Source organism: Podarcis pityusensis, assembly GCF_964106645.2.
Source record: "Podarcis pityusensis genome assembly, chromosome: 4".
Lineage (NCBI taxonomy): Eukaryota > Metazoa > Chordata > Lepidosauria > Squamata > Lacertidae > Podarcis > Podarcis pityusensis.
Genome location: NC_138027.1, coordinates 41,431,824 through 41,457,207, shown reverse-complemented (window position 1 = coordinate 41,457,207; position 25,384 = coordinate 41,431,824). Strand labels below are relative to the sequence as shown.

At 42.8% G+C, this 25,384-nt stretch overlaps 1 protein-coding gene across 2 annotated transcripts; it reads right to left on the bottom strand.

The window, feature by feature from the left end:
* Positions 1-354: 354 nt before the first annotated feature.
* LOC308475528 (immunoglobulin superfamily member 2-like) lies at positions 355-20,007 on the bottom strand. 2 transcript variants are annotated; one of them, XM_081002552.1, is made up of 9 exons: positions 19,882-20,007; positions 17,940-18,317; positions 16,744-17,160; positions 12,876-13,265; positions 10,246-10,626; positions 9,065-9,481; positions 5,473-5,886; positions 3,110-3,505; positions 355-1,588 (listed from the first exon to the last, which is right to left on the bottom strand). In XM_081002552.1, exons 1-9 carry the CDS (start codon positions 19,940-19,942, stop codon positions 1,311-1,313), a joined length of 3,132 nt encoding a protein of 1,043 aa, XP_080858678.1. In that variant the 5' UTR covers positions 19,943-20,007; the 3' UTR covers positions 355-1,310. The 2 variants fall into 2 exon arrangements, with proteins under 2 accessions (XP_080858678.1, XP_080858679.1); XM_081002553.1 differs by lacking the exon at positions 19,882-20,007 and adding an exon at positions 19,195-19,267.
* Between the last annotated feature and the right edge of the window lie 5,377 nt (positions 20,008-25,384).

Genomic DNA, 25,384 nt, shown 5'->3' with positions numbered 1-25,384 from the left:
TAAAAGGGCGCAGGCCTATGACACAGACTTGCATACAATTTGAACGTGGTAATTTATAGAGAGAAGGGAATTTAGGTCTCTGATCAAATTAAGATAATGGGTGCTTGGGGTCTCAGCAACACTGTGCCTTGAAAATGCTCAGCAGTCCTGTAAGCAAAATAATATAAATATTAAGTTTAAAAAGAAAAGAAAAAACAAGGAGAAGGGGCTGGAAACCTGGGGCAACAGATTCTTAGGGCCACCCGGTAACAGCATCCCCTGTTCCTTTGCAAATTTTTTTGCATGCATTGATTCGTTGATCACCCTTGGGACTAGTCTCAACATTGTGTTACCTTCTATATAGTTGGCAATTAAAAAAAATAATTGCATTTTTATCCCACCTTTTTCTCCAAGGAGCTCAAAATGGTATACATTGTTCTCCCCCTCCCTCATGTAATTTCCACAACAACCCTGTGAGGTAGGTTAGGCTGAGAAGCAGTCAACTGGCCTGGGTCACCCAGTGAGCTTCATCATGACCAAGTGGGAATTTGAGTCACGGTGTCCCAGGTCCTAGTCCGACTCTCAAACTGCTACAAAATTCTGATAAAGTGTGTATTCTAAATGTTCAGTTCTTCTGGAATATGTCTCAGTGTGTCCATGAAAGAGATTAAGAGGGGATATTTGTGTGTCTCTGCTGTCTTGAGTCTTGTTTAAAAACCCACAGTGAATCACCTTAAATCTGAGCTTCATAAAACTGTGCAGGGTCAGCAGAGAATAGAATTAGAATGGGAGAAAGGCAGCGGGAATTTAAGTGCTAACCGTCTTTAAATTTAATGCTGAAATACATCCATGGCATTATTGCTTTATTATGTCTTTTTATGAAAGGTTAAAAGTGCCTCTCTGCATGGTTAAAAAAGTACCATGTTGAGTTCGTGCCCCACGAGTAACAAATCCATTTAAAAGAAGCACTGAGCCAGGAATTCATTCCCGTGTGCTGCCTGAGAAGGGAACAGAGTTCACTTCACACTATCTAGAGGCAAGTTCTAGATTGTTGAATAAAACTTCCTGCTGCTAAATATTGTACCTGTTTGTGAAGATCCACAGAGTCAAAAAGTATAGGAAGAAGAAGAAGAGAAAAAGAGGGGAGGGAGCTGTAAGTCAAACCAACAGCGAGAATGGAGATAGCCTCCAACATCAGTTGTTGACATCTGTCTGTCTTGGGAGAACCCAAATTGCCATTTGCTCTGATTGAGTGCTAAAGAGAAGTCTCCCCCAAAGTCATCAGAATTCAATGCAGCACAAAATGCCTCTGTTCACTCTTCAACAAATGGTCACTCCTCTTCGTTACCCTTGAGACGATTGGTTTCTTCCTCCATTATGTCTTTGTGGCTTTCAGAACTGAGCTTGGAATGGGATGGTGCCACCATCTCAGCAGCTTCAACAGATGTCTTCTCTTCCCACAGACTCAGTTTGTTCTTCTGAGCACATTTCTTTTTGAAGTGCCAGACGAGGAAGGCAGCCACCAGGATAGCAAACAGGACCAGAGGGTAGAATACAAGGAAACGGAACAGTGGCGGAGAAGAACAGATCTGGGTGGAACTGGTTGACACTGCAGGGAGGGAAACAGGGTGAAAACATAGTTGTTCATTCTTGAATTTCCTTCATCTATGTAGGCTGCAGAAAGTTTGAATACATCTTTTAAAAACCATGCATTTTAATATATGTTGAATACATCTTTAAAAAAAAAAATTTTCAGAATCTTCATTATCACCCATTCTAACAGATATGCAAAAGTGAAATGTCTGTGACCAAGTACAGTGGTACCTCGGGTTACAGACGCTGCAGGTTACAGACGCTTCAGGTTACAGACTCTGCTAACCCAGAAATAGTACCTCAGGTGAGGTACAGAAATCGCGTGGCAGTGGTGCGGCAGCAGCGGGAGGCCCCATTAGCTAAAGTGGTACCTCAGGCTAAGAACAGTTTCAGGTTAAGAACGGACCTCTAGAACGAATTAAGTTATTAACCAGAGGTACCACTGTAGTTATATTTAGATCACGTGCATAATACACGGCATGGATTGTCACCTTTCATTCTTGGAATGTGTCTGCACTGCCATTTTAGCACTGTTTTAGAATTTGCCATCAATTGCAGGCAATGTGCTTCTCCCATTTTCGTAGGCCAGGTAAAAATCTGCGTGAGATCGCATAAACGGAGACACAAATCACTAGGATAGCATTTCAGTCTCCTAAGACATTATTGGGCAGAACTTAAAGTTACCATACTGCACTAAAAATCATGAACTGGAATTTATTAGCCAATTTGACACCATGGGACTGTTATAAGAGGACTCAGCAGAGACTGGAAGCGGCTACAGAAAAGTATTGCCTCTCTTTTGGTATTTATTTACACTGTTCATTTTTCTACATCTAGTCATTCTCAGTGTATGATAGCGGGAAGTTGGTTGCTCCAACACTCATTGGAGCTTCCACTTATTGATTGCTTGGTCTTTTGGTCTCACTTTATAACAGTAGCAAAACAAACCTTCTGCCTGCTTTCTGTGCTCCGAATGTGTAAGGCTTATCTACCTACTATGTTTATCAATCAAAAGGGGTCACCAAGGGGCACCAGCAGTTACTAAAGTCCCTGCAGAGGCCTTTCCTGACACCCTAGGATCTCTACCTGCCACTGAAATTTGGCTTAAAAGAAGAGAGTACTGTTGTGCTCAGATTCTGCTGTCTGGCTTCCCTTAGACACCTGATTGGTCACTGTGAGAAAAGGATGCTGGACTAGATGGACCATTGGCCTCATCCAGCAGGTTCTTCTAATGTTCTTACAGAATAACCCATTACTACTACCCTTCTTCCTATTGCCTTGCCACATCCCAACTCCATAATTAAGCCCTCCTGTTCCTTCTTCGTCCCCAGTGTTTGATGACTCTTTTTGATTCCACAAGATGGAAAGTGAATGGAATAAATGTGAAGGGGGTGGAGCTAGTGTGCCCAAATGCTTCCTCTTATGTGTTTACTTTCCCCAATCTGAACTGTCTAAAGAGGGTAAGGATCGCCTTTAAACCAGGGATAAGGCTGGGAGTTCAGCACTGACATGCACCCAGGAGTCAGATCAGCATTACCTGAAGGGAGTACAACTAGCTTGCTGAATCCCGATTCACCCCATTCATGTTTTGCTCCTTCAGCACTGCAGTCGACAGCCTTGAACTCTTCCACCCGGCAGAAGAACAGCCCAGCATCATCCTTCTCCACATTCTGCAGGATCAGAAGAAAATCACCCGCAGAAGGGCAATGGGGGTGCAGTCTCCTTGACATTGTGCCATTACCGTAGTCAATGATGCCATTGCCTTTCATATGCACCAGGGTTTCCATACTGGACTGTTCTGACACTCTGAACCAACTGATGGAGAAGTGGGAGGTGGGCTGGAATGGCCTCTGCAGGGTACAGTTCAAGGGCACGTCCTCATTTTCCGTGACAGTGATGCTGTAGTTCATTCTTTCAACGAGTGGCTTATTTTCTGGGGGAGAACCAAAATAAGAAAGAAAAAGAAAATGTTATTTGGGATATTACGTCACACCTTTAATCACTTCGATTGGCACTATGCATTCCCCAATCCTAGGAATTGTCCCGGGACATACCAGAAATAGCTGGTCCAAGCTACACTTTGTGGGCCCCTCCAGACAGCTTTTTGTGTGTGCATTCATGATGATTTGCACACATGATGCTCTCGGGGCAGTCTCAGGAGCAGCGAGGCAAAACAAGAAGTGCTGCCCTACCCTACCACTGCCGCCAGACCTGCTGCCACCAGTGCCGCTTCTCTGCCTATGCTGCCGGCTCAGTCACTGGTGGAGAAGCAGCATCAGCATCAGCACCAATTTTGGGTGAGATCTAGTCAAAATTCTACACTCCACAAGATCTCACATGATTTCGGCCGATACCAACGCCACTTCTGCCCAGCTGGCAGGGCAGGCAGGATGCCCGTGGGGCTGGCGCCTCAAGAACCTCAGCAACCTCAGTCTGCCCAATTGTTCAGATGGTTCCGGATGGTCTAATGCAATTCCACTTTCAATACTGTTTGCACCTGCAAAAGTTTTGGAGCTTCACTTCCAGCTAGTGGAGATCCTGTAGCTTCCTGCTGAAATCCCACAATTTAAAAAAAAATATTACTAATGTTCTGGTTTGTTTTTATCCTGCTTTTGTTGCGCTATAACCCCTCCAACAGCAATAATGTGGTAGCATGGGGGAGAACATTGCAGAACAAACCAAAGCAGAATGAATCCACTGCCAATGCACTGGTATTACATCACAAAGATGTTGCAGAATACACACACAATCAAACACCAGTCTGGAAGGGGCCCTGTGTGTCTTGCTGGAGTCAGAGATATTGAGGGGTAAGTCATCACCTTCTTAAAGGGTTCATAACTCCCATACAATGTCTAGACAAAGATTTGGTTGTACTCATGAGTAAGTCTGCTCAAATTTTGGAGTGGCTGTTTATAACAACAAATTATTAGGCCATATACCTGGGAGATCCATCATTTCAAACAGCAGGCGGAGACCTACTTGCAAGCAGGCATCTCAGCCTGCTGTTTGTATCTAACAACAACAACGCCTGGGGCATGTAATGTTAATGCAAAAGGTAGAACAAAGGTGAATGCACTAACTTAGGGGAATTAAGAGTATTGACTTTGGGGATCTTTACTGGAGGCAATTGTGTACACACAAACACAATTGCATTGGTGATAGTAGTGCATTGCTTATTTGTGGGATTTGAAACAGACCAATAATGAACCAATGTTAGTGTCTCTGCTCCGGAGAGCCAGCAATATCCGCATGACTCTTGTGATGGTGATGTTAATTTATAAAAGAATCAAGTTTTAAAGGCAGTAACGTGCCAATATAAGACTCAAAAGCAATAAAAATGATTTTGTAGCTTGGGATACCAGTACAGAGACAAGCAGAGTTGATTAAATGGTTGAAGCAGGCTTCCTCAACCTCGGCTCTCCAGATGTTTGGAGACTACAATTCCCATCATCCCTGACCACTGGTCCTGCTAGCTAGGGATCATGGGAATTGTAGGCCAAAAACATCTGGAGGGCCGAGGTTGAGGAAGCCTGGGTTAAAGTAAATGTTTAAAGCCAGTTTAAAATGCATCTGCTGCTTTCATGGGCAGACACTCTCCATTGTGACCTTATTCCCTGTGCCCCCCTCAGACAGTGGCACTGACGTCCCCAGCATGCCACCAAAGAGCTAAGCCAGGAGTAGGCAGAGATAAGCACAGTGATGAGTGGTCTAATCTTCTCAGGCAGCCCAGTGTTTTGTGCCAGTCCTCCTATTTCTGCAATGGTGCCCAGCTCAGCTGAACCACTGAGGGCGGGGAGAGAGAATGGCAGAATCTCTTGTCATTTCAGTGCCAAAACATCCCAAATGCACCATGTTGGCTACCCTCATCTAAAAGATCCATGAATAAATAAAGTCGGTTACCTGAAAACTTGAAATTTAGCGTGGTTTTTCCAGATTCCATCGTTCCAAGTTTGTACCAGCCCCCATCTGTTAACCAGATCCACTCATCTACTACGCAGTAATATTTGCCATGGGCAACATAACCCCCTGACAGAATAAGCAGCTGGTACAGGTGGTTGGAGACCCTCTTGTTATGAAACCTGGATTTCTGATGCAGAGAACTGAACGCCTCCCCATATTCCAATATGTTAGTGTAATTCATTCTTATAATCAGCTGTGGAACTGAATTCGTGGGAGAAAATGGGAGAAAGTACCAGGCAACTCCTAACTCAGAATTCTCATTGGTCCATGACCTGATTCTGCAATCAATTCTTACATCTTCATTGCTAGTGATTTCCAAAGACTTTACATCCATGTTGAGTCTTAGATTGCTTTCTAGAATCAAAGGCAAAGAAATAGTAGTTACTTGCTAATATTGACACCATTATTAAAATGTGGAATAATAACAATATAATAAGTAATCATAGCAATTTTGCTTACTTTAGAATGTAGAATTATATTGTATTTTTATGCTGATTTTTTTTTGTTCTAAACCATTTAAGATGTATATTGAAATGTGAAATAGTATTTAAATTAACTGAATATATTACAAAAAACAATCTATTCTAATATAAATTTTGCAGAACACAGGCCAAACAATTTTGTTCAAGCTCTTATGAAGACCATGATTCATTCATATCCTTAAAAAAAATAAAAATAGAGTGAGTTCCCATCTGGGTTTCAGGATTCCAGCACATTTTAATTTGCTGCACTTCTCTTTACATTTTAGAACCTCTTTTAACACGCATATTTGCTCCACAAAAAGCTTTAGAAATCAGCACTTTATTCAGAGGTACTAGAAAGAAAGTAATGCCCCCATCCTTAAACCTTTAGCAATGATTATATAATGTGGGCCAGGCTCACCCAAAAAAGTCAAATCATAAAAGGAATTATACGCATATCGTAAATTGTTGCAAATTCCTCCTGAATGTAACTCTGCCTCCACTTTAGTTTTTGCTCTGTTGTGATTTTAAAACTATCTGTGACATAAGTGGGAGAGTTCTGACTGGATGGAAAGGAAGATGTTCAGAGATCTGGAAAATATCTGAGCACCATCTTCATTATTATCCATTTTACGATCTTCTCTCATTCAGAGCAGCTGTCTGTCCATCTCCTTACTCCTCCTTCCTTACGTGCCCTGCCTTTCATTTTAATCCTAATCTTGCCCGTCACATTCCTGCAAAAGGATTTACGGCTGCCTAAGTGAAATGATCAGAGAAGGTTTGTTGGGTGCTGCTAAGCCTTATGAGACGTGCTTGAGGGAGTTGGGTATGTTTAGCCTGGAAAAGAGGAGAGTGAGAGGTGAAATGAGAGCCATCTTCAAATATCTCAAGGGCTTCCACACGGAAGATGATGATGATGATGATTTATTATTTATACCCCGCCCATCTGGTTGGGTTTCCCCAGCCACTCTTGGCGGCTTCCAACAAAAGATTAAAATACAATAATTCATGGAACAAGCTTTCTGCTGCTCCAGAGAGTAGGACCTGAACCAATGGATTCAAACAACAAGAAATGAGAATCCAATTAAATATTAGGAAGAACTTTTTGACAGTAAGAGCTGATCGATAGTGGAATGGTCTCCCTCAGGAGGTTGTGAACTATTCTTCCTTGGCTGCTTTTAAGCAGAGATTGAATGGCCATCTGTCATGGATGCTTTACAGTGGTGCCCCACAAGACGAATGCCTCGCAAGACGGAAAAACCGCTAGACGAAAGGGTTTTCCGTTTTGGAGTTGCTTCGCAGGACGAATTCCCCTATGGGCTTGCTTCGCAAGACGAAAATGTCTTGCGAGTCTTGAGATTTTTTTTTCACTTTTCCCCCCCTTTATCTAAGCTGCTAAGCCTTTAATAGCCTTTTAGCAGCTAATCCGCTAAGCCTTTAAGCCTTTAATAGCCGCTAAACCGCTAATAGCGCTAATCCGTTAAGGCGCTAATAGGGTTGTTTCGCAAGACGAAAAAACCGCTAGACGAAGACACTCGCGGAATGGATTAATTTCGTCTTGCGAGGCACCACTGTAGTTGTGATTCTGGCATTGCAGGGGGTTGGACTAGATGACCCTTGGAGCCCAACTCTACAATTCTATGATTTGGCTTGTTAACCTTTCCAGCAAGTGGAAATAGCATCTTAATGGTTTTCACATTGTGCCTCATCAGCAATGAAGAAGTTGTAGACTATAGCAAAAGGAAAACCCACAAGGGATTGTGGAAAGGATTGCACGGGTTGTTGGCTTCTCTCAAGGAAGTATCACGGATAGCGTCTGAATCGCTTCCAAGAGAAAGGACTCTTGGAAAAGGCTGTAATAAGGGCATCCTTTCCCGCTTCCAATATTCTCATTAGATCCCAGAGCTCTGTACTTGATTTTCATCCGAAGATGCCGATTACAAAAACCTGCTACAGTTTCCCCCCCAAATCAGATCTTGCTAAGGATAGCCAGGCTCTTTCTTTTAAGTTTCTTGTCACCCACAGTGGCCTTGCTAAAGAGAGATGACTTGAAAGGAGAAATCAGAACCCACTTCAATTTAATTAACTGAGCACAATCTCCAAGTTCCTTCTCTTGCTTTGAACCCAGCTGCTGACAGTGCAATCTCTTCTCTCTGCGGTGGCAAGTGAAGTATGCAAAAGAACCCAGCAGCTGCTTCCCATTATATGCGCAGACTGTCAACGGGTGCATTTCTGCAAAAACTATTGTCTACCCACTGTGGGTGCAAAACCCCCAGTATGAGTCATTTCAAAATGTCTCCCCTTTCCACAGCATTGGTCAGACGTATGGTAAGAAGTTATCAGCTTCCTCTAGCATCTTAACTTATTGCCTATTCTTGGCAAACAGAAGAAAGGGGGGGTGCTTTCACAAAAGGGGCTTTATTTTATTTTATTTTATTTTATTTTATTTTATTAAATGTATATTCTGTCCTTCTTTCTAAAGGAGCCCATGGTGGCAGAACCATCACTGATAGGTGACAATTTAAAATAAAATGCATTTAAAAACAACTCAAAGTAATCTATAAAATTTTAAAAACAATAAACACATTTAGCAAATTTAAGAACAGAAGTAACCAAATCACTGAGATGGGAATAGTGGCTTGTATACAATACTTGTGCTACTCAGAGTGAAAATGAATAAATAAATAAATAAAAATGAACGTGGCTAACTTCGGTTCATTAGCTTCAATGGGTCTACTCTGAGCTCTTGATACAACCAAGGGTATTTGTTTTATCAGTGCTCCCTTATACATCATTGGAGGGATTTTAGGAATTATCCATTCATAAAGCTGGTAGGACATTTAAATAAAATAGAAAAATTTAATACAAATGTCACAAAGTAGGGCAGTCTTGGATATGTTTGGGAAAAGACAGTCAACACTATGGGGCAAAATAAAATCTATTGCATTCAACATATTGGACTGTGATTTGAGTCAATCACGAAGACTTAAGAGAGACGCTTCCTAGAAGACAGTGATTAATACTGTAGCAAAAGGAAAAGGTTAGGCTGACAATGGTTTCTAAACACCTACCTGGTTGGGTGACCTTGATCTCCACAGGATTAGAGGATAGCACAGAAGCTGCTATTGCAGACAAGTTTCTGGCATCCTGTGAGTTTCTCCAGATTTCAACTTCACACTTATACATCCCTCTCTCTTGCCATGTGACACTGTGGATAAGGAGTTGGGATAAAGAAGAGGCTTTTGTAATCTTGGTTTTCTTCTCAAATTGCATAAACGCCAATCCCCATTCAATGGTGCCTTTTGCGGTGGCTTTGACCACTTGCTGATAGCCACTCAGCTTCAAGTGAGGCTGGAATAGCCAGGTGATGGAAATTGGCACATTGTTGGTGATGACATCATTACCAGCCACCTTGCAGAACAGTACAAGGTCTTCCTGCAGTTTTACATTTGGAACTCTGCTACTCAGTATAGCTTTCAAATTCTGCCCTGTTAAGCCAGAGAAAATTGAGGACATTACATCAACACCAGAGATACCTTGTCAATCTCTCTCCCAAATGCCATCAAATTTCTATTTGTAGGAAAGTCTTGGTCACCTGACTATTTTGGACATTACACCTGTAGTAGCCAACATACAGCAGTTGCCATCAGAGTCTCAGTTACTTAAAGAGAGACAGTATTTTCCCTAACATCTTGTGCTACAGTGAGTGATCACTACTCACTACTTGTCTAGAAAGTCTCACTGCTGAGGTAAGGACAGATGTCATAAAATATTATATTCTCTATCATATCACACCCATTCTGTTGAATAGATGTTTGCTGACCTGGATTGCTTCCAAGCCAACTGAGTCAAAATCACAAAAGCATTGCCTTGGGCTTAGCAAGAAATAACCCAGCTCAGTTATAGACTGTTCACAGAAGGAGGAATGATGTTTCAGGAGTACTTTATACATCTCTGCAGCACAGTGTTAGGAAGTCAGACCACTGTCTTGTACTAGGGCTTGGGTCAGTTCATCTAATCCAGTCCTGTCCACTCTGGGAGTGGTTCTTTGGGGTCTCAGGCAGAGGCCTGTGATACCACCTGCTACCTGAGCCTTTGAAACAGATGCTCTGATTGAACCTGGGACTGGTTCGGTCTCTTCCCAAAGACATATATGTGTGCTTAAAGAGTTGTTGCGTATAACATTTAGCTTGGATAATTAGACAGGATAGCTAGAAGTATGTGAAAGGGAAAGGATATAGGATGAACTTACCCAGTGGTTCAACTCTTGTTGAGATTTCCTGTGTGTGTTTCCAGCTCCTGCTCCCAGACCACTCTGTCACTTCACAGCGATACAGCCCTGTATCCTGTGGGGCTAAAGTGTTGTAGATGGTCAAGGTAAACGTGGAAGGGTCCCTCTTCTCTAACCTGAGCTCACCATGAGCACTGCGCTCCAAGTAAGAAGCACCTATCTTTAGTCTGCCATTTTGTTCCAGGCTGGCTATGAGCAGTGGAGGATCTCTGTCCCTCTGGATATGCCACCAGTTCACAGATAGCGAATTTGCAGCTATACTCACATTACAGTTGAAGACCAAAGTTTCTCCTTCCATTATTTGTTTCTTATTGACCCACACAAACAGCTGCAAGTGGCTTTCTGTGAACAAAACACAACGGGTTATATAGATGGATAAATCTGAATCAAAGGGAAAGAGGGAAGAAGACACAGAATAGGTTTGCATTTTGACACTGTTTCATAGAAGATCAACTTAGTTTTCTACTGAGCATTCTAACTGGTTATTGGGAAAGTTTCATTGACACATGTCCTCTACGTTTGCCGTCTGATACATGTCCTCTTTTCTATATAGAGATCATCCATATCTTTATCGCCACTGATGGAGACAGTTTTCTTCTAAATGCCAGTTGTTGGGAATCACTAGTGGAGAGTGTGCTGTTGTGCTCAGGTCCTGCTTTAAGGCCTCTCAAAGGTCACTGTGAGAACAGGATGCTGGACTAGATGGGCCACTGGTGTGATCCAGACGACTCATACTATGTTCTTATACAGCATCATGTGTTAAGATCTTTTCACACTGAGCTCATTTCTCCATAGGACAAAATGTAAGGCGTGAAGAGACTAAGTGACTCGCCCTCTCTCACTAGGTGGCTTTTTGGTTCCTGACTTGTTGTTTTCCGTAACACCGAGATCACCAAATTCATTGGTTTTACCAGATCACCGTGGCTGAGAACTCTACTGTCTCCTACAATCTATGCCCTTGCTCTTTGGCAGTAATATAACCATAACAAAGTGTTGCAGGACTGGTCTTCTCCTCATTTTGTGAAGGAAGTCTGAAACAGATGACTTAAAATTAAAAGTGCATAGACAACAATAGCTAGACTATCCCTACCCAGGTAGGGGCACAGCTGAAGCTGATGGAGTGGTTGGATTGGTGGAGAGATTAGAGTTCAAATTCCCACTGGGTGACCTTGAGTCACTCTCCACCTAGCTTACTTTACAGGCCTGTTGTGAATAGAAAGGAGGAGGAAACAGAATCATGTATGCTACCCTGATATTGTTGGAGACATGGAATAGCAAAATTAAATAATCAATCAAATAATAGTATTATAGGAACAGTAGGCAGAATTTAATGAGACAAGAAGAAGAGGAATCTAGACATCCCTTGGTATCCATTTTCATTTGTCAAATGCAAATGCTACTCGTCAAAGAAGGAACTTCACAATTTAAAAAATGTTCTTTATCACTGAATTGTAGAACTATGGAGATGTAGAGTTTTCAGTGATGGGAAGGAAGACTTCATGATCAGACCAGAAGGGTTAGAAAACTAGTATGCTCATGTTTGTTACTCTTTCCCAATTCCTCCATCATAAAACTTTAAAAAAGGAACAAAAGCGTATATGCCCCTGAACACTGAAATAAGCTATGGTATACTACATAAATCTAACTTGAAGGCAGGGGTGTTCATGAGACTGAAGGGAATGGGAGCTTTATCCTGAATGAAACTTTCATCTATTCCTGGACCACAGACATTCCTGTATAGTTGCCTCATGCAAATTTTCAACAGCAGTTTGCCAGATATTTTTTTTAAGGAGCACACTTGAAGCTGCATAGCTTTGTAAAAAGGCCCACAGAAATAGGACAGGAAATCATGGAACAAAGAGGTACATAGGGAGAAAAATGGGGAAATAGTGAAAGCATTAGAATGGAATCCTTAACTAATGAAGAAAAACTTGAGAGACAGTCTGGAGTGGTGATGATGTCACCAGTCTATTCCCACTTTGCAAACTAAGGCTGGATACAGGCAGCGGTCTCCCCCCCCCAAAAAAAATATGAAATCATTTTTGAAAGTGGGATACTAGTGCACTTGTACATCCAACTATCCCTGATAAGCAGGAATTTGTAGTGTTTCAAAAGCTGTCAAATGTGTTTGTCTAAAGGTAATGTCAGGAAATGGCTTTCACCACAGAGGAAGAGATACTGCTCTCAAACCACTTCCTATTTTCTAACTGTAGCCCACAATGGAAAGATGGTATATAGAAAAGGACACACTCAGTGTTCACCATCTTAAGCCTTAAATTGTTGTAGTTGCACAATTTACCTCTCCCATAGGATTTTGGAGACTGATGCTTGATTGCAAAATTTGGAGTCTCTGGTCAGTTCTGAATGACTTCTTTTAATGTTGTATTGCCCCAGTGCTTTTTTCTGGGGGTACTCAAGGTTATTGGAGCCTTATTTTTAGAAGAGAAGCACTGGACTGCCCTATGCTACAGAATGATCTAATATACCTGTGAGTTTTGGTTTAGAGTCTGCTAGCAAAGGGCATCAGTGAACCCCAGCCCAGGGGCTATTCTCATATTTTGTTTGGCGGAAAAGCGTTTGGCATGACTGACCTCTAGGCTTCACATCTGTATCAATGGCCGATGAAGACTTTTGTTGTGCGATAGCAAAGGAGCCAGTGGGAGTCTGCCCAACTTCAGAAACGAAACAGCTATAGGTGCCTTTGTCCTTCAGTTCCACCTTGTTGATTCTGAGGATGTACTTAGCATTGCTCTGCTTCTTCACTAGGAGGTTTCCCACAATATACCTTTCCTCATTGTCATTTCGAAAAGACAAGGTGCCATAATGATCGAGACTAGCCATCACCATACTGTGATGGCGCCAAACCACCCGGAACCATCTGTTTTGCGTATTCTGGGCTTTCACAGAGCAGTTGATCTGCAAGGCTTCCCCTTCCAGGAGAGACCTCTTAGCAACAGCGATGTCAACATCAAAATTTTGATCTGTGAAAATATAAAGCAGCAGAGATAGTTAAGTCCAGATTCAATTTTGCCTTTCAGGTGGTAGCTTTAGTGCAATAAGCAGGAGTATACCATACTTGATGTGTGACATATTTTCATGGGCATCTTCCTCCAGCATGATCGCCATCTTCAAATATCTACATGGAGGATGGACCAAGCTCTTTTCTCCAGCTTCAGAGGGTAGGGTCCAAACCAATGGCTTCAAGTTACAACAAAGGAAATTCTGACTAAACATCAGGAATAACTTTCAGACAGTAAGAGCTGTTTGACTGTGAGAAAGTCTCCCTCGGGAGGTTATGGACTCTCCTTCCTTGAAGGATTTTAAGCAGAGGCTGGATGGCCATCTGTCTTGGATGCTTTAGTTGTGGTTCCTGCATTGCAGGGGTCCCTTACAACTCTACAATTCTATGATTTCCAGCATGAAAGCAGGAGGCTGAAGGGGGCTAAAATGTGATGTGGGACGATATGGGATTTGGGGGGCAACTCCCATCTCTTGCGGGGGCGCAATTAGTGCCAGCACCGTCCGTTAAGAGTTTGGGTGTAATCTTCGACACCTCCCTTTCCATGGAGGCGCAGATTGCAGCTACAACAAAGGCGGCATTTTTCCATCTCCGCCAAGCTAAGCAGTTGGCTCCTTACCTCTCTCGCCCTGACCTAGCCACTGTGATCCACGCGACGGTCACCTCCAGACTGGATTATTGTAACTCGCTCTACGTGGGGCTGCCCTTGAGACTGACCCAGAAACTCCAGCGGGTGCAGAATGCTGCAGCGAGACTCCTTACGGGGTCTTCACTGCGAGATCACATTCACCCGGTGCTATACCAGCTGCACTGGCTCCCGGTGGAGTACAGGATCAGGTTTAAGGTGCTGGTTTTAACCTTTAAAGCCCTATACGGCCTAGGACCCTTGTACCTACGGGACCGCCTCTCCTGGTATGCCCTACAGAGAAACTTACGGTCTTCAAATAAAAACATCTTGAAGGTCCCAGGCCACAGAGAAGTTAGGCTGGCCTCAACTAGAGCCAGGGCTTTTTCGGCCGTGGCTCCGATCTGGTGGAACACTCTGTCACACGAGACCAGGGCCCTGAGGGACTTGACATCTTTCCGCAGGGCCTGCAAGACAGAGCTGTTCCACCAGGCCTTTGGCCAGGACACAGCCTGACTCCCTCCCTCGGCAATCTTCGCGGAGCTCAGGCCCAATGGTTGCCAGTGGCTTGAATTAATTAATTTTATAATGAATGATTTTAGAGTGTTGTACTTTTGTACTGTTTTATTGTTGTTAGCCGCCCTGAGCCCGGCTTCGGCTGGGGAGGGCGGGATATAAATAAAATTTATTATGATGATGATGATGATGATGATGATGTGCAAAAATCAGCTTCCGTTCTTAATGCTACAGCCACAAAACCAGGGCAGTTTTGGCAACTTTCCCACCCCATACTCTGCCTTCTTCCTAGGAATACCGACATTCAAAGACCATCTTGGCTGTGAGTCCTGCTTCCTGAAAATGTGACTCTCCAATGTTGCTGGACTACAACTCCCATTAGCCCCAGTCAGCATGTGTTGGCTGGGGCTGATGAGAGTTGTAGTCCAACAACATCAGGGGGCACCAGGTTGGCAAAGGTTGGCCTAGACAATATTGACCAGTGACCTGATTCAGTGCAAGGAAACTTCTTACATCTCCTGTGCCCCTGTGCTGTGCATTCCCTAATATCAGTGCAATTTCAGAGCTCTCGCTCCATGCATCCAAAGGCCAAAGCACTGCAGCTAATCATAGCTTGAGCCGCTGGTCTAATTGCTTACTGCGCATAAATTATCCAAGGCATTGAATGCAGGCACATAAATAATTCAGAGCAGAAATCCCGAACAAACGTTTGCCATTCACAAATATTTGCTGAATATCTTATGCCAACAACGTGGCATAACGTGTTTCAGCCTGGAAGTGGGTTAAAAAAGCATCGCTCTTGTTGAGACAGGGTGTGTGCTGTGTGCTCTTCAATTTAGGTTGCAGCTCCCCTGGGGTGAATGAGGATGTGGGAAGGCAGCCCATCCCTTTCTCCATGTTCTTGCAGCACTAATCCCACAGCAGAGCTCAACAGATTGTAATTCGACAAATGGGGAGCTGGCGGAGGGGAAGAGGATATAGAATTTCAATAAATGTTACGTGGAAAGAGGCAATTATAGAATCCATTTGCCTAATGCACTGGTGCTAGGTATGTACCAAGGTGCAGGATTTGGTGCTAAATCCTCTGATTAGCACAAGGGGTGAGCAGGCCTCTATTCCAGCATTCGAACCTTGTCCTGCTCCCTGTTACATCAATACTTCCCTCCCCGATCCCTACAATACACAGCCGTGCTGCAGAAGAAACCACAATCTGCCTTGGCAATGGCTGGACTAGGAAGCGAGCTGGGTCTCCTGCCGCCCTCTTGCTCGAAACGCTACATGATTTTCGTGATCCACGGAAGCTGTCGGTGCTGAGGCAAAGAAGAACTAGCCGCAACCGAAAGCGAAAAGAAGCAGAACAGAATCAGCCAGCTAGCTTTCAATTCCCTAGTGTAGGAGGATCACATTTCAACAGCAGCACAGCTGTAGCAACTGAAAGAGTGGAAAAAAATAAACCTAAACTACCACTTTATCATCATCATCATCAGTAGTATTTGCGTTAAGCACCATGTATTATTTAGCCAGTCTCATGGTTTATGTCTGCATGATGTATGGTCCTTGATTCCTCCCCACACTCCAGGATGTTAATAGGACGAGCCACACCTGGATCTGACAGAGCAGACAGTCTCTTTTCTCTTTGCGTAGATGGAGTGCTTTTCTCTTTCATTCTTCCATAGCTTTAATACAGTAGCTTAGAGCAGCACTTTAAAAACTTTAAAAAACAACAACAGCAATCCAGAATGGCTGATTATATAAAGAAGCACTGACAAACTGGTAAATGAAAAAGCCAGAGTTGTTTATACATAATGCTACTTTTTGATGTTCCAGCTGGCTCCAAGGAGATCATCAGCTGCAAATTAAATTTTATTTTATTGTGCCCTTCCCAGGAAGGTCTTTAGAGTAAAATATACAGCCTTCCTTCTCACAGATAACACCATCTCACATAACTGAATTAGTTACAAAGTTTGCATTCCAAGCGATAAAGATTCCTAAGCAACTTTTACAAAATGGTGAAGGAGTACTGTTCTAATCTTGCTTACATTTTCAATAATGGAAAATGGCCTCTCTTGCATTTTTGAATTTCTTTCCCCAATTGTTGTATGGAATCAAATATTTGTTTTTGGGATGCGAAGCCTGTCAGAGCTGTATAGAAGGCTTGGAGTAAAATGGTGAATCAAGTTAATTGTGTGCATTTGCTGGAAAAATACATAGACAATTACTCTCCCACTGGCTATCAAGTAGCTCATTGCCTCTTTCAGGAATGGCAGGATATATGACGGGTAGAAAATACAACTCTTACCCAGGCTTCTGATGGTCAGTGATGTTTTGTCTGTCTGTTTCCGGGCAATATCTTTCCAAGTTTCATCGGGATCTTGAATCCACTCCACTGCCTCACAGTACACTTCCCCCTGGTCTGAGGGTTGTACGCTGACAATGGAGAGCTTATATTCTCTGCTCCCAATTTTGTCTAGCCTGATATCTCCTGAGGAAAACCTCTGATTGTAAGAGGATCCTGGTAGTAAGACAAAATCTCTGGACAGGGAAAGGATCCTCTGGGCTTGTCCATTGCCTCCTTCTGGAAGAAGGTACCAACCAACCGAGAGGTGGGTGTGTTGGACTGTAGCTGTTGACACTTCGCAAATGAGTTCTAATGAATCCCCTTGATCTTGAGTGAGAGCCTGTGGCCTCATGGTGGCAGCGAGCAGGTCTGGAATTACTAAAATGAAATGAAGAAATACAAGAAAACACAGATGGAAGGATGTTCACAGATGCATACAGAGCCACACACTTCTTTTAGAAGAGGTTGGACTAGAAGCGACTGACTAGCATCCATTGAGCCCCCTGAAGTGATTATTTTTTAGGAGGAACTAATCAGTGGTTCTAAGGAATGTTTATACCTTACCAGTGCTGGACTTGGAGCAGGGAGAGCCCCACCCAAGCATGTAGTGTACTAGGTGATCTTGGATTAAGTCACTCTCAAGACTAAACTGCCTCAACACAGGATTGTTGTGAGTCATTAGGGGTTCATGTATGCCACCCCGGCTCCTTGAAGGAAGAACAGGATTTTATAAATAAAGATTCCCTAACTCTTGGTCACACCTTCCAAGGAAACTAATGGAGCCTCAGAAGTCATAGGCAGAACAGTTCAGCAAAGCACATGAGCTGTCTCGCATCTCCATTCCAGTGCCTCTTACTTAGCAGCTGTTGCAGAGTGGAGCTCATTCTCCAGCTGAATTCAAAAACATCCACATTTACTGTCTAACACAAGCCTGAACAAACTTTCAATCTCCAATTGGAGCCGAGCCAAGCAGCCATGTATGGCAGCCCTTTTGAACAGTTTCTGCTTTTGCTGCCTCCGTGGAATGGCAAAATCTAGCCGTGCAGTTAAACACCTGACAAGCCATAAGAACTGTCTGGTGGGCTGCACAATCGGTTTTGTGGGCCAAAGACTGTTGAAGGTAACTGCTAAGTGGTCAGTAAATAGTCATATCATACCGAAAAGGTTCGTTTTGGCACCATAATTCCCAAGGTAACCAGCATCTGTGCTGGGTGTGTAACACTCATACTCGCCGGTATCCATGTCTTTGAGCTCTGTGATGTGTAGCAGAACAGAATCTCCTCGGATCCTTTCTATGTAGATCTCCCTACTTCCAACGCGCTGAGAGTAGACAGCATAAGGAAAGGAGGCGTCATCCGTGCTGATAATTTGCAGCTTTCTATTTGGGTCCGATGGCCGATGAATGGACCATTCGAAATTCTGCTCCATTGGTCCCTGGTAACCACTGACATTACACCAGATGGTGATGTGGTAGCCTCTTGCTCGATACAGAAGTCCTTTCTGAATGGATACTATCCTTTCTCCTGCACAGAGATCTGCATGCAAACCATAACATGGCAGCAGAGTTTGTTTATCAAAATATAATCAAGTAAAGCTGGCATTCTGAACAAAGTGCAATAAGACAAAAGTAATGGCTAAAATGCAAAAATGGCAAAACTCTGATGTTCAGCAGCCTTACATCAAAATTCACAAATACTACAGGCTTGAGCAAAAGTTAAATGAAAAATAATGCAGTGCTTTTATTTCTTCATTTCCCCCTTTTTCTTTTTAAAGAGGTGCTCTACATATATATTCTAGATACACAAGCATCTATATTCAGGTTTCAAACTTTCTTGCCCAACCAATTAAACTGAATCTATAACATTTGATGTTAGCTACAAGCAACCAGCTGTAGGATTACTAAAATATTTTTTTTCTAAATCTAAAATTAGCTTACTTAAAAATTGCTACTTTTGTCTGTATATAATTATTATGAGAGCTGATAACTTTAGATCAGGGCTGTTAAAGCTTCTGATACATAAAATGGAGAAAGTGAATACAGTGGTACCTTGGGTTAAGAACTTAATTCATTCTGGAGGTCTGTTCTTAACCTGAAACTGTTCTTAACCTGAGGTACCACTTTAGCTAATGGGGCCTCCCGCCGCTGCCAAGCGATTTCTGTTCTCATCCTGAAGCAAAGTTCTTAACCCAAGGTACTATTTCTGGGTTAGTGGAGTCTGTAACCTGAAGCGTCTGTAACCCGAGGTACCATTGTAGAGAAAAGTCCCGTCCCCCCCCCATAATACTAGAACTTGTGGACATCCACTGAAGCTGAACTTTGGAAGATTCAGGACAGATAAAAGAAAATACTTCATGCAATATATTGTTAAACTATAGAGCTTGCTCCCCCAGGAGGCAGTGATGGCCACCAACTTGGATGGCTTTAAAAGAGGATCATCCAAATTCAAGGAGGACAAGGCTATTTGTTCCCTTGATGGCTATGCTCTGCCCCTACGGTTGGAGACAGTAATTATTCTGAACACCAGCTTCTGGAAACCCCAGGAGGGGAACAGTGCTCTTGTGCTCAGGTCCTACTTATGGGTTTCCTGCAGGCATAGCCATCATGGCAACAAATACAGGCATCTGGTTGGCCACTGTGAAAACACAATGCTAGACTAGGTGAGCCACTGGCTTGATCCACCAGGTCCTTCTTCTGTTCCATGAAGGAACATCATATTCATGCCCTACTTCGTAAGCATCCAAAACTTCAGTAGCCAACCAGAACACCGCAGGAGGTCAACATAGTTGAGGCATTTCTTGTATTCCAATGTATTCCAATTTGTAATGTATTTTTGTCGGTGTTTGTCCTCTGATGCTATGGCCTGTTGGCTACACAAATAAAGTCCTTGTTGTTGTTGTTGTTGAGGCATTTCTTGTATTCCAATGGCAGGGATCTTGTGGCATTCCAGATATCGTTGGACTCCAACTCCCAACAGCCCTAGGCAGCATGATCAATGTTCATGGATGATGAGGCTTGGAGTCCAATGCATCTGTAGGGTCACAGGTTTCCCTGTCTCTGTTATATTCCTATGAAGGCTAAACGCATCACATGAAACTCACCAGAGAGCAGGAGGAGCACAGCTGCCAAGCACCGGATAGGTCCTATTAGTAGAAAGAACATACTTTCTTCCTCTTCGGAGATTAGAATTCTCTTCTCTAGTTGAGCTCCAGCAACTAACCTTGCCTCAGTAATGGTGGGGAAGTTGTCTGTCACAATGCTGTTGTGGCTTCCTGTCTTTTCACAGAAGACAGACTGAAGATGCAATGTTTCTCAGAAACGCACAGAAGAAGCCACACACATTAACTTAGAGCAGGGAGGAAGAACTGGTTACCTTTCAGGGACAACAACTCTCACCATTCCTGACCACTAGGCATCCTTTCTGGGGATGGTAAAAGTTATTTTTAAAGAAAATGTGTGATCTATGTGTGTCTACTCAGAAATAAAACCTACTGTGTTGAACAGGACCTGCTCACAGGTAAGTGAGTATAGGATTGCATCATTAGACAACCAAACTCTCTCAACTGTTAGGGAGTGTTTATTAAGGCTATTTTACTGTAACTCCCTCCCCCCCATATTTATTTATTGATTGTGGTTTTACTGTGCTCTTCAATAATAATGATGATGAAAACCTCTCAGAATGAGTCACAGATCATTAAAAAAAAAAGACTTTCAGATTGTGAAAAAGACGAGAGGAGAAGGAAACAAGCAAAGTGGGCACCGATTCTTAAAATTGCATACTTACATACTAAGGCCTATGGACCGGTGAATTTAATTTGCTCTTTTTGTAATTGGTGACCTTCTTCCTTATTATTGCTTGCATTTTCAACTTCATATGAAAATAGAAATTCATCCAAAGTTTTGTTTGTATCAGTGGTTAGCTAAATGCCTCTGGAAGCTTCCGAGTTGGGGGTGAATGTGATGTCCATCGCCTCTTGTATGTCTCTGGCATTTGATTATTGGGGTACCAGTGAGACTCACCATTGAAAAATTCAGTGCATTCTCAGCCTCCAGGAAAAGTGTTCTTGTCCCAGGCTCCAGCTAGCCTAGGAGTGTCGTGACCTCATTGTCCAGCAACAACTTGGACAATGTGTCTCACCAGCTGAATGGTCCAGGGAACACACCAGACAGGAAGCCATGGAACACAGGAGACATACCTGCCTTCAGTCCAGGGGGGTGGCATTTTAAGAGATTTCAGTTCTCCAAAAGTGGGTGGCGTCTGGCAGAGGTGGACTGGATGCAGAGGTTTGAAAGGCCTCAATTCATTTCCAACTTTCCTTGGAGCAAGTTGCTCACTAGGAGCTCTCCATGGTGCTGCCTTCCCAGATCAGCTCCTCCAAAACAGACAATGAGTCTTACAGGACTGTTTGGAATTTGTGGGGGAGTGGGGAGTCTCAAGAAAAAGGGAAAGGTAGCTCTCCACACACCCAACTTTCTCTATTATGTTATCCAGTACTTGAGGGCTTCCAGTCCCCAACCTAAGCATTTTATAGCTATGGGGCATGCTTGGGTGACTGGTGTGTAACTTCAAGGTGTACAGCTCCCCTAAATATTCGCTATCCTGCCCCTCCTCTTATTTGGAGGCTGGGCCTGCCTAGCAACAGTATAAATAAAACAGCCATACAATATTTTAAAAATCACAAATTCATTGTAATAAGAACAGCAGCATTAATACCCAGAAAATAAAACAGCAACAATATTAGTACAAGAATAACAACAATAATAAATAAAAACTTCCAACATTCCTGTTCCTATGACAGGGAAGTTCAAGGACTGTGACCAATTTATTTTTTAGCCTAGATGTGCTACCACACCACAGCTAATCTGGACACCACCTTAGCAGTTGCAAATAATACTAAAAGGACTCCAGGTGGGAGACGCACACTTCTTGCAATGATAATTATATAAATGAATCTAATTTTCCCCAGTGCAGCCCTATGTACTTCGCATTTGAAGACTGCTCTCATTTCAACACAAAAATGCATACAGACCACCTTGGTGTTTACACACTGGTTGAATGCAGAGCCACTTTCATGACATACCACAACCATCTGGTTTTGGTCTTGGCACAGACTGGCTTCTAGGGGCCAATGAGAGATTTTTAGGAAGCTGCCCATTTTCTTTCTCTGCCTCTTGTATAGAAAACAACCCTTCTTTTCCCCCTATAGATTCCTTTAACACAAGGAGTCTTAATGGAAGGATTGAGAGCCTGCCCTGCAGTATCTATTACCTCATTAGAGTCTGTGCTCCAGAAATAGGATTTTGATTCAATTAACTTTTATGGCTGTGCCTTATAAACTCCTCAACTGGTTTCTCACTTGATAAGCTTTTGGGATTCCTTTGCTGAAGGAACAGGAGCACTGCAGTGTAGAACCAGAAAGCTCCCCGGCACTAGTTTGTACTAACCCATATATATGAAGAAAGCTAGCCCCACAGGCAAAATTGAGTTCCAACTCCCCATGTTCACAAGAGGTTTGTAGGCAAGGATGGTAGGTTGTGATGGATATAGCGACAACTGAATTTTTAAGCTGTCGTTGCAGGGTTGGAATGGCAATTATGGATTCCCTGGGAGTCTAACACTACATTCTCATTAGTTTAATAGGCAAATACAGAATACTTCAGTCTCCGCCTCTCTTTCTCAGTTTCCTGTCCCTCTTAATTACTTCTCCTGGTCACACTTATTAGCTCATACTGAAAGCAATGAATGGCACAGGACAGAATGTTTGGATTTGGGGACTATTACACCTCCCTCTCTAGCCTAACCCACCCACTGATTAAAGTGCACTAGCTTTTGTTTGAATTTATGAAAGGAGCATTGTGTTAGAGTAAGGTGATCGCCCCATGAAAGGCTGGTTTCCTTTGCCTGGATAATTCCACACAGGGTTTCAAAACTACCACTTGAAATCAGTACTTATTTAAATAACTCTCTTGCATCTGTGTCATTTAAGTAACTTGAAACTGGAATACAGATTGTAAACCAATCCACGTTCTCTGGATTTCACTTCAAGTCAAAAAGAAAGAAAAAATGATTCACTTAAAGAAACAAGACAGATACTAGCTACTTTTAAAAAATGGTAGTTTACTTGAAATCTGAAATGCAGATGGGGTGGAAGAGACTGCTGTTCGCATGTTTGTTGATCTGTGACATTCTATCCCACCCTTCCTCCATGAAGCTCGGAGTAACATTCTTGGTCCTCTCCTCAGACGGCCTTGGCCCTGTATGCCTGAAGGAGCATTTCCACTCCCATCGCTCAGCCCAGACACTGAGGTCCAGCTCCGAGGGCCTTCTGGCGATTTCCTCACTGCAAGAACAGAACCAGGCAGAAGGCCTACTTAGCAATGGCACCCTGCCTGTGGAACGCCCTCCCATCAAATGTCAAGATCTTTGCATTTGAAGGAGAAAACCCACAATATTGTACACCAAGCATGAGGAACCTGTGGCCCTCCAGTTGTGACTGGACTTCATTTCCCAATAGCCATTGGCTATGCTGGTGAGGGTTGATGGGACTGTGGGCTGCAAGTTATCCTATCCTATCCTGTCCTGTCCAGTACAATGCATGTGCAAACAATACCCTGGTTTCACAGCAAAGCTTTTTTTGGAAAGATATATTTGATTACTATCTTCTTCTTCTTCAGCACCATAAATATGCATGTGTATTCACAAGGAGGCTCATTAACCTAATGACTCTTACCTGCTCTAGCTAGCCTGTGGTATATATCTCTTGGGTGATTTTCCAACTTCCTTATTCACAGTGGTTTTTTCTTTAAAAATGTTTAGAGATACTCTCATTTTGACTCAAGAAAATCACCATTTTATAGTTCAAACCGGGGAAAATAAATACAGTAAATGGACAAAAGTACAAAGATTCACAAAATGTTTAGGGGTATGGGTACCCCTGTGTCCCCACAGAAAAAGCACTGCTTATGCATAAAAATGGGGTCTACGATATGCAGGTAGTAACAAACATACCATCCACCCCAATTTTATATCCTGGCTGCACTCTGACACTCCTTAGCTACTCCAGGACAAAAGCAGAAGCAAATTAGGATGTAACTCTGCCCCACAGCTAAAACATCTTTAGCAGTTAACACTTCCAGCCCTAGTGATGGATTTTTGACCCACTGTCTGTCAGATAATATTAACAGATGGCTTTGCTTTGGATCTTTAACTGTAGGAATGCAGAATGGAATTCTGCATTGGCCGTGGGTGGGGGAACCTAGAACTAATAATCTTGCATGACAGAATCATAAATTTGTTTGGTGCTTTAGGGACATCCACAAATGATGGTTTACTTTGCTGATGATTATAGAAATCCAGCATCATATTATTTACATCCCCTGGTTTCCTGGAATGCTATTATGAGTTTCACGATGTTTACAGTCATTTTTAAAGCTTCATTGTCAGGCATTCCAAATTTCTGCCATCACTTTATTTTCTGTGCTCTTTTCTGGGACTGCTCTGACCACTGACCACTGTGAGAACAGTTTGCTGGAATTAGATAGACCATTGGCCTGATCCAGCAGCCTCTTTGTATGCTCTTCTTATCTACTGTGGGGTTAAAAAAATACTTTCCACCTTTGTGCTGAATTCAGTTTTAAGTCCTCCAGATTAATAATAAATTTCAAGCAGGAATGGGACAGAGTTAGGGTTAAGGTTAAGTGCAGCGATAGACTTTCTAAAAAAAATCTCTTTGACCATGACACAAATCTTTCCTCCCCCTAATTCTTATATTACTCCTTGATCCTTATGAGTTTTTTTCCTGCTAAAATTACTGCACATTATATACACACTTCAGATTTCCTAAAGTAGCCAGCCCATAAGCAGATGCATGCAAATATTCAGCAGCGCTTGCAAGACCAAGCAGCTGAACAGAAGAGAATCTTATTCTTTACAAAACCCGATATTGCATATTTACATCAGTATCCCCGTTAACAGGACAGGAGAAACTGGGAGATCAGATGAGGAAAAGGACTTGGAACCTGTACCTCTTGGTTACATAAAGGAATCCTGGAAGGTGCTTGTCTTGGAGGAGTAAGAAAAAGCTGCTGGATTTCTCCTTCCAAAACACTATTAAAGCGAACGGGAGCCCTGGGGGTGTGTGTGTGTGTGTGTGTGTGTGTGTGTGTGTGTGTTTGCATCTGGGTACACTAGCAGGAAATAAGAGAACAAATGAGACGTATTGAAATATACTCAGAGTCGCAAAGTGATTTCATGCTCTTTATTCAGCTCATAGTGGTGAGGAGGAATGAATAAATGTCCCCTCACAGTATCTGCTTTATATACATTATTTACACAATGGGCTGCACATGATTGGCTAATTCTGGAATTCTACTGTAAGCCAATCAGGTTGTGGATTCACTTCTATCTGGAGCAGGATTGGGTGGTTCCTGCCAACCAATCATACTGCTGCATTGTTCTAGGACCAATCAGACTGCTGCATTCTGAATCCTATTGTTCTAGGACCAATCAGACTGCTGCCTTTTGGATCCTATTGTTCTAGGACCAATCAGACTGCTACAGTTTGGATCCTATTCAACTCAGTACATAACACCCCTCCCCTCTAA

Coding starts and splice junctions, on each gene's coding strand:
- LOC308475528 (XM_081002552.1), bottom strand. CDS start 19,942: ATGTTCTTTCTACTAATAGGACCTATCCGGTGCTTGGCAGCTGTGCTC. Junction 13,266..16,743: donor ACTGACCATCAGAAGCCTGG/GTAAGAGTTGTA, acceptor ATATTTTCACAG/ATCAAAATTTTGATGTTGAC. Junction 5,887..9,064: donor GATCAAGGTCACCCAACCAG/GTAGGTGTTTAG, acceptor CTTTGATTCTAG/AAAGCAATCTAAGACTCAAC.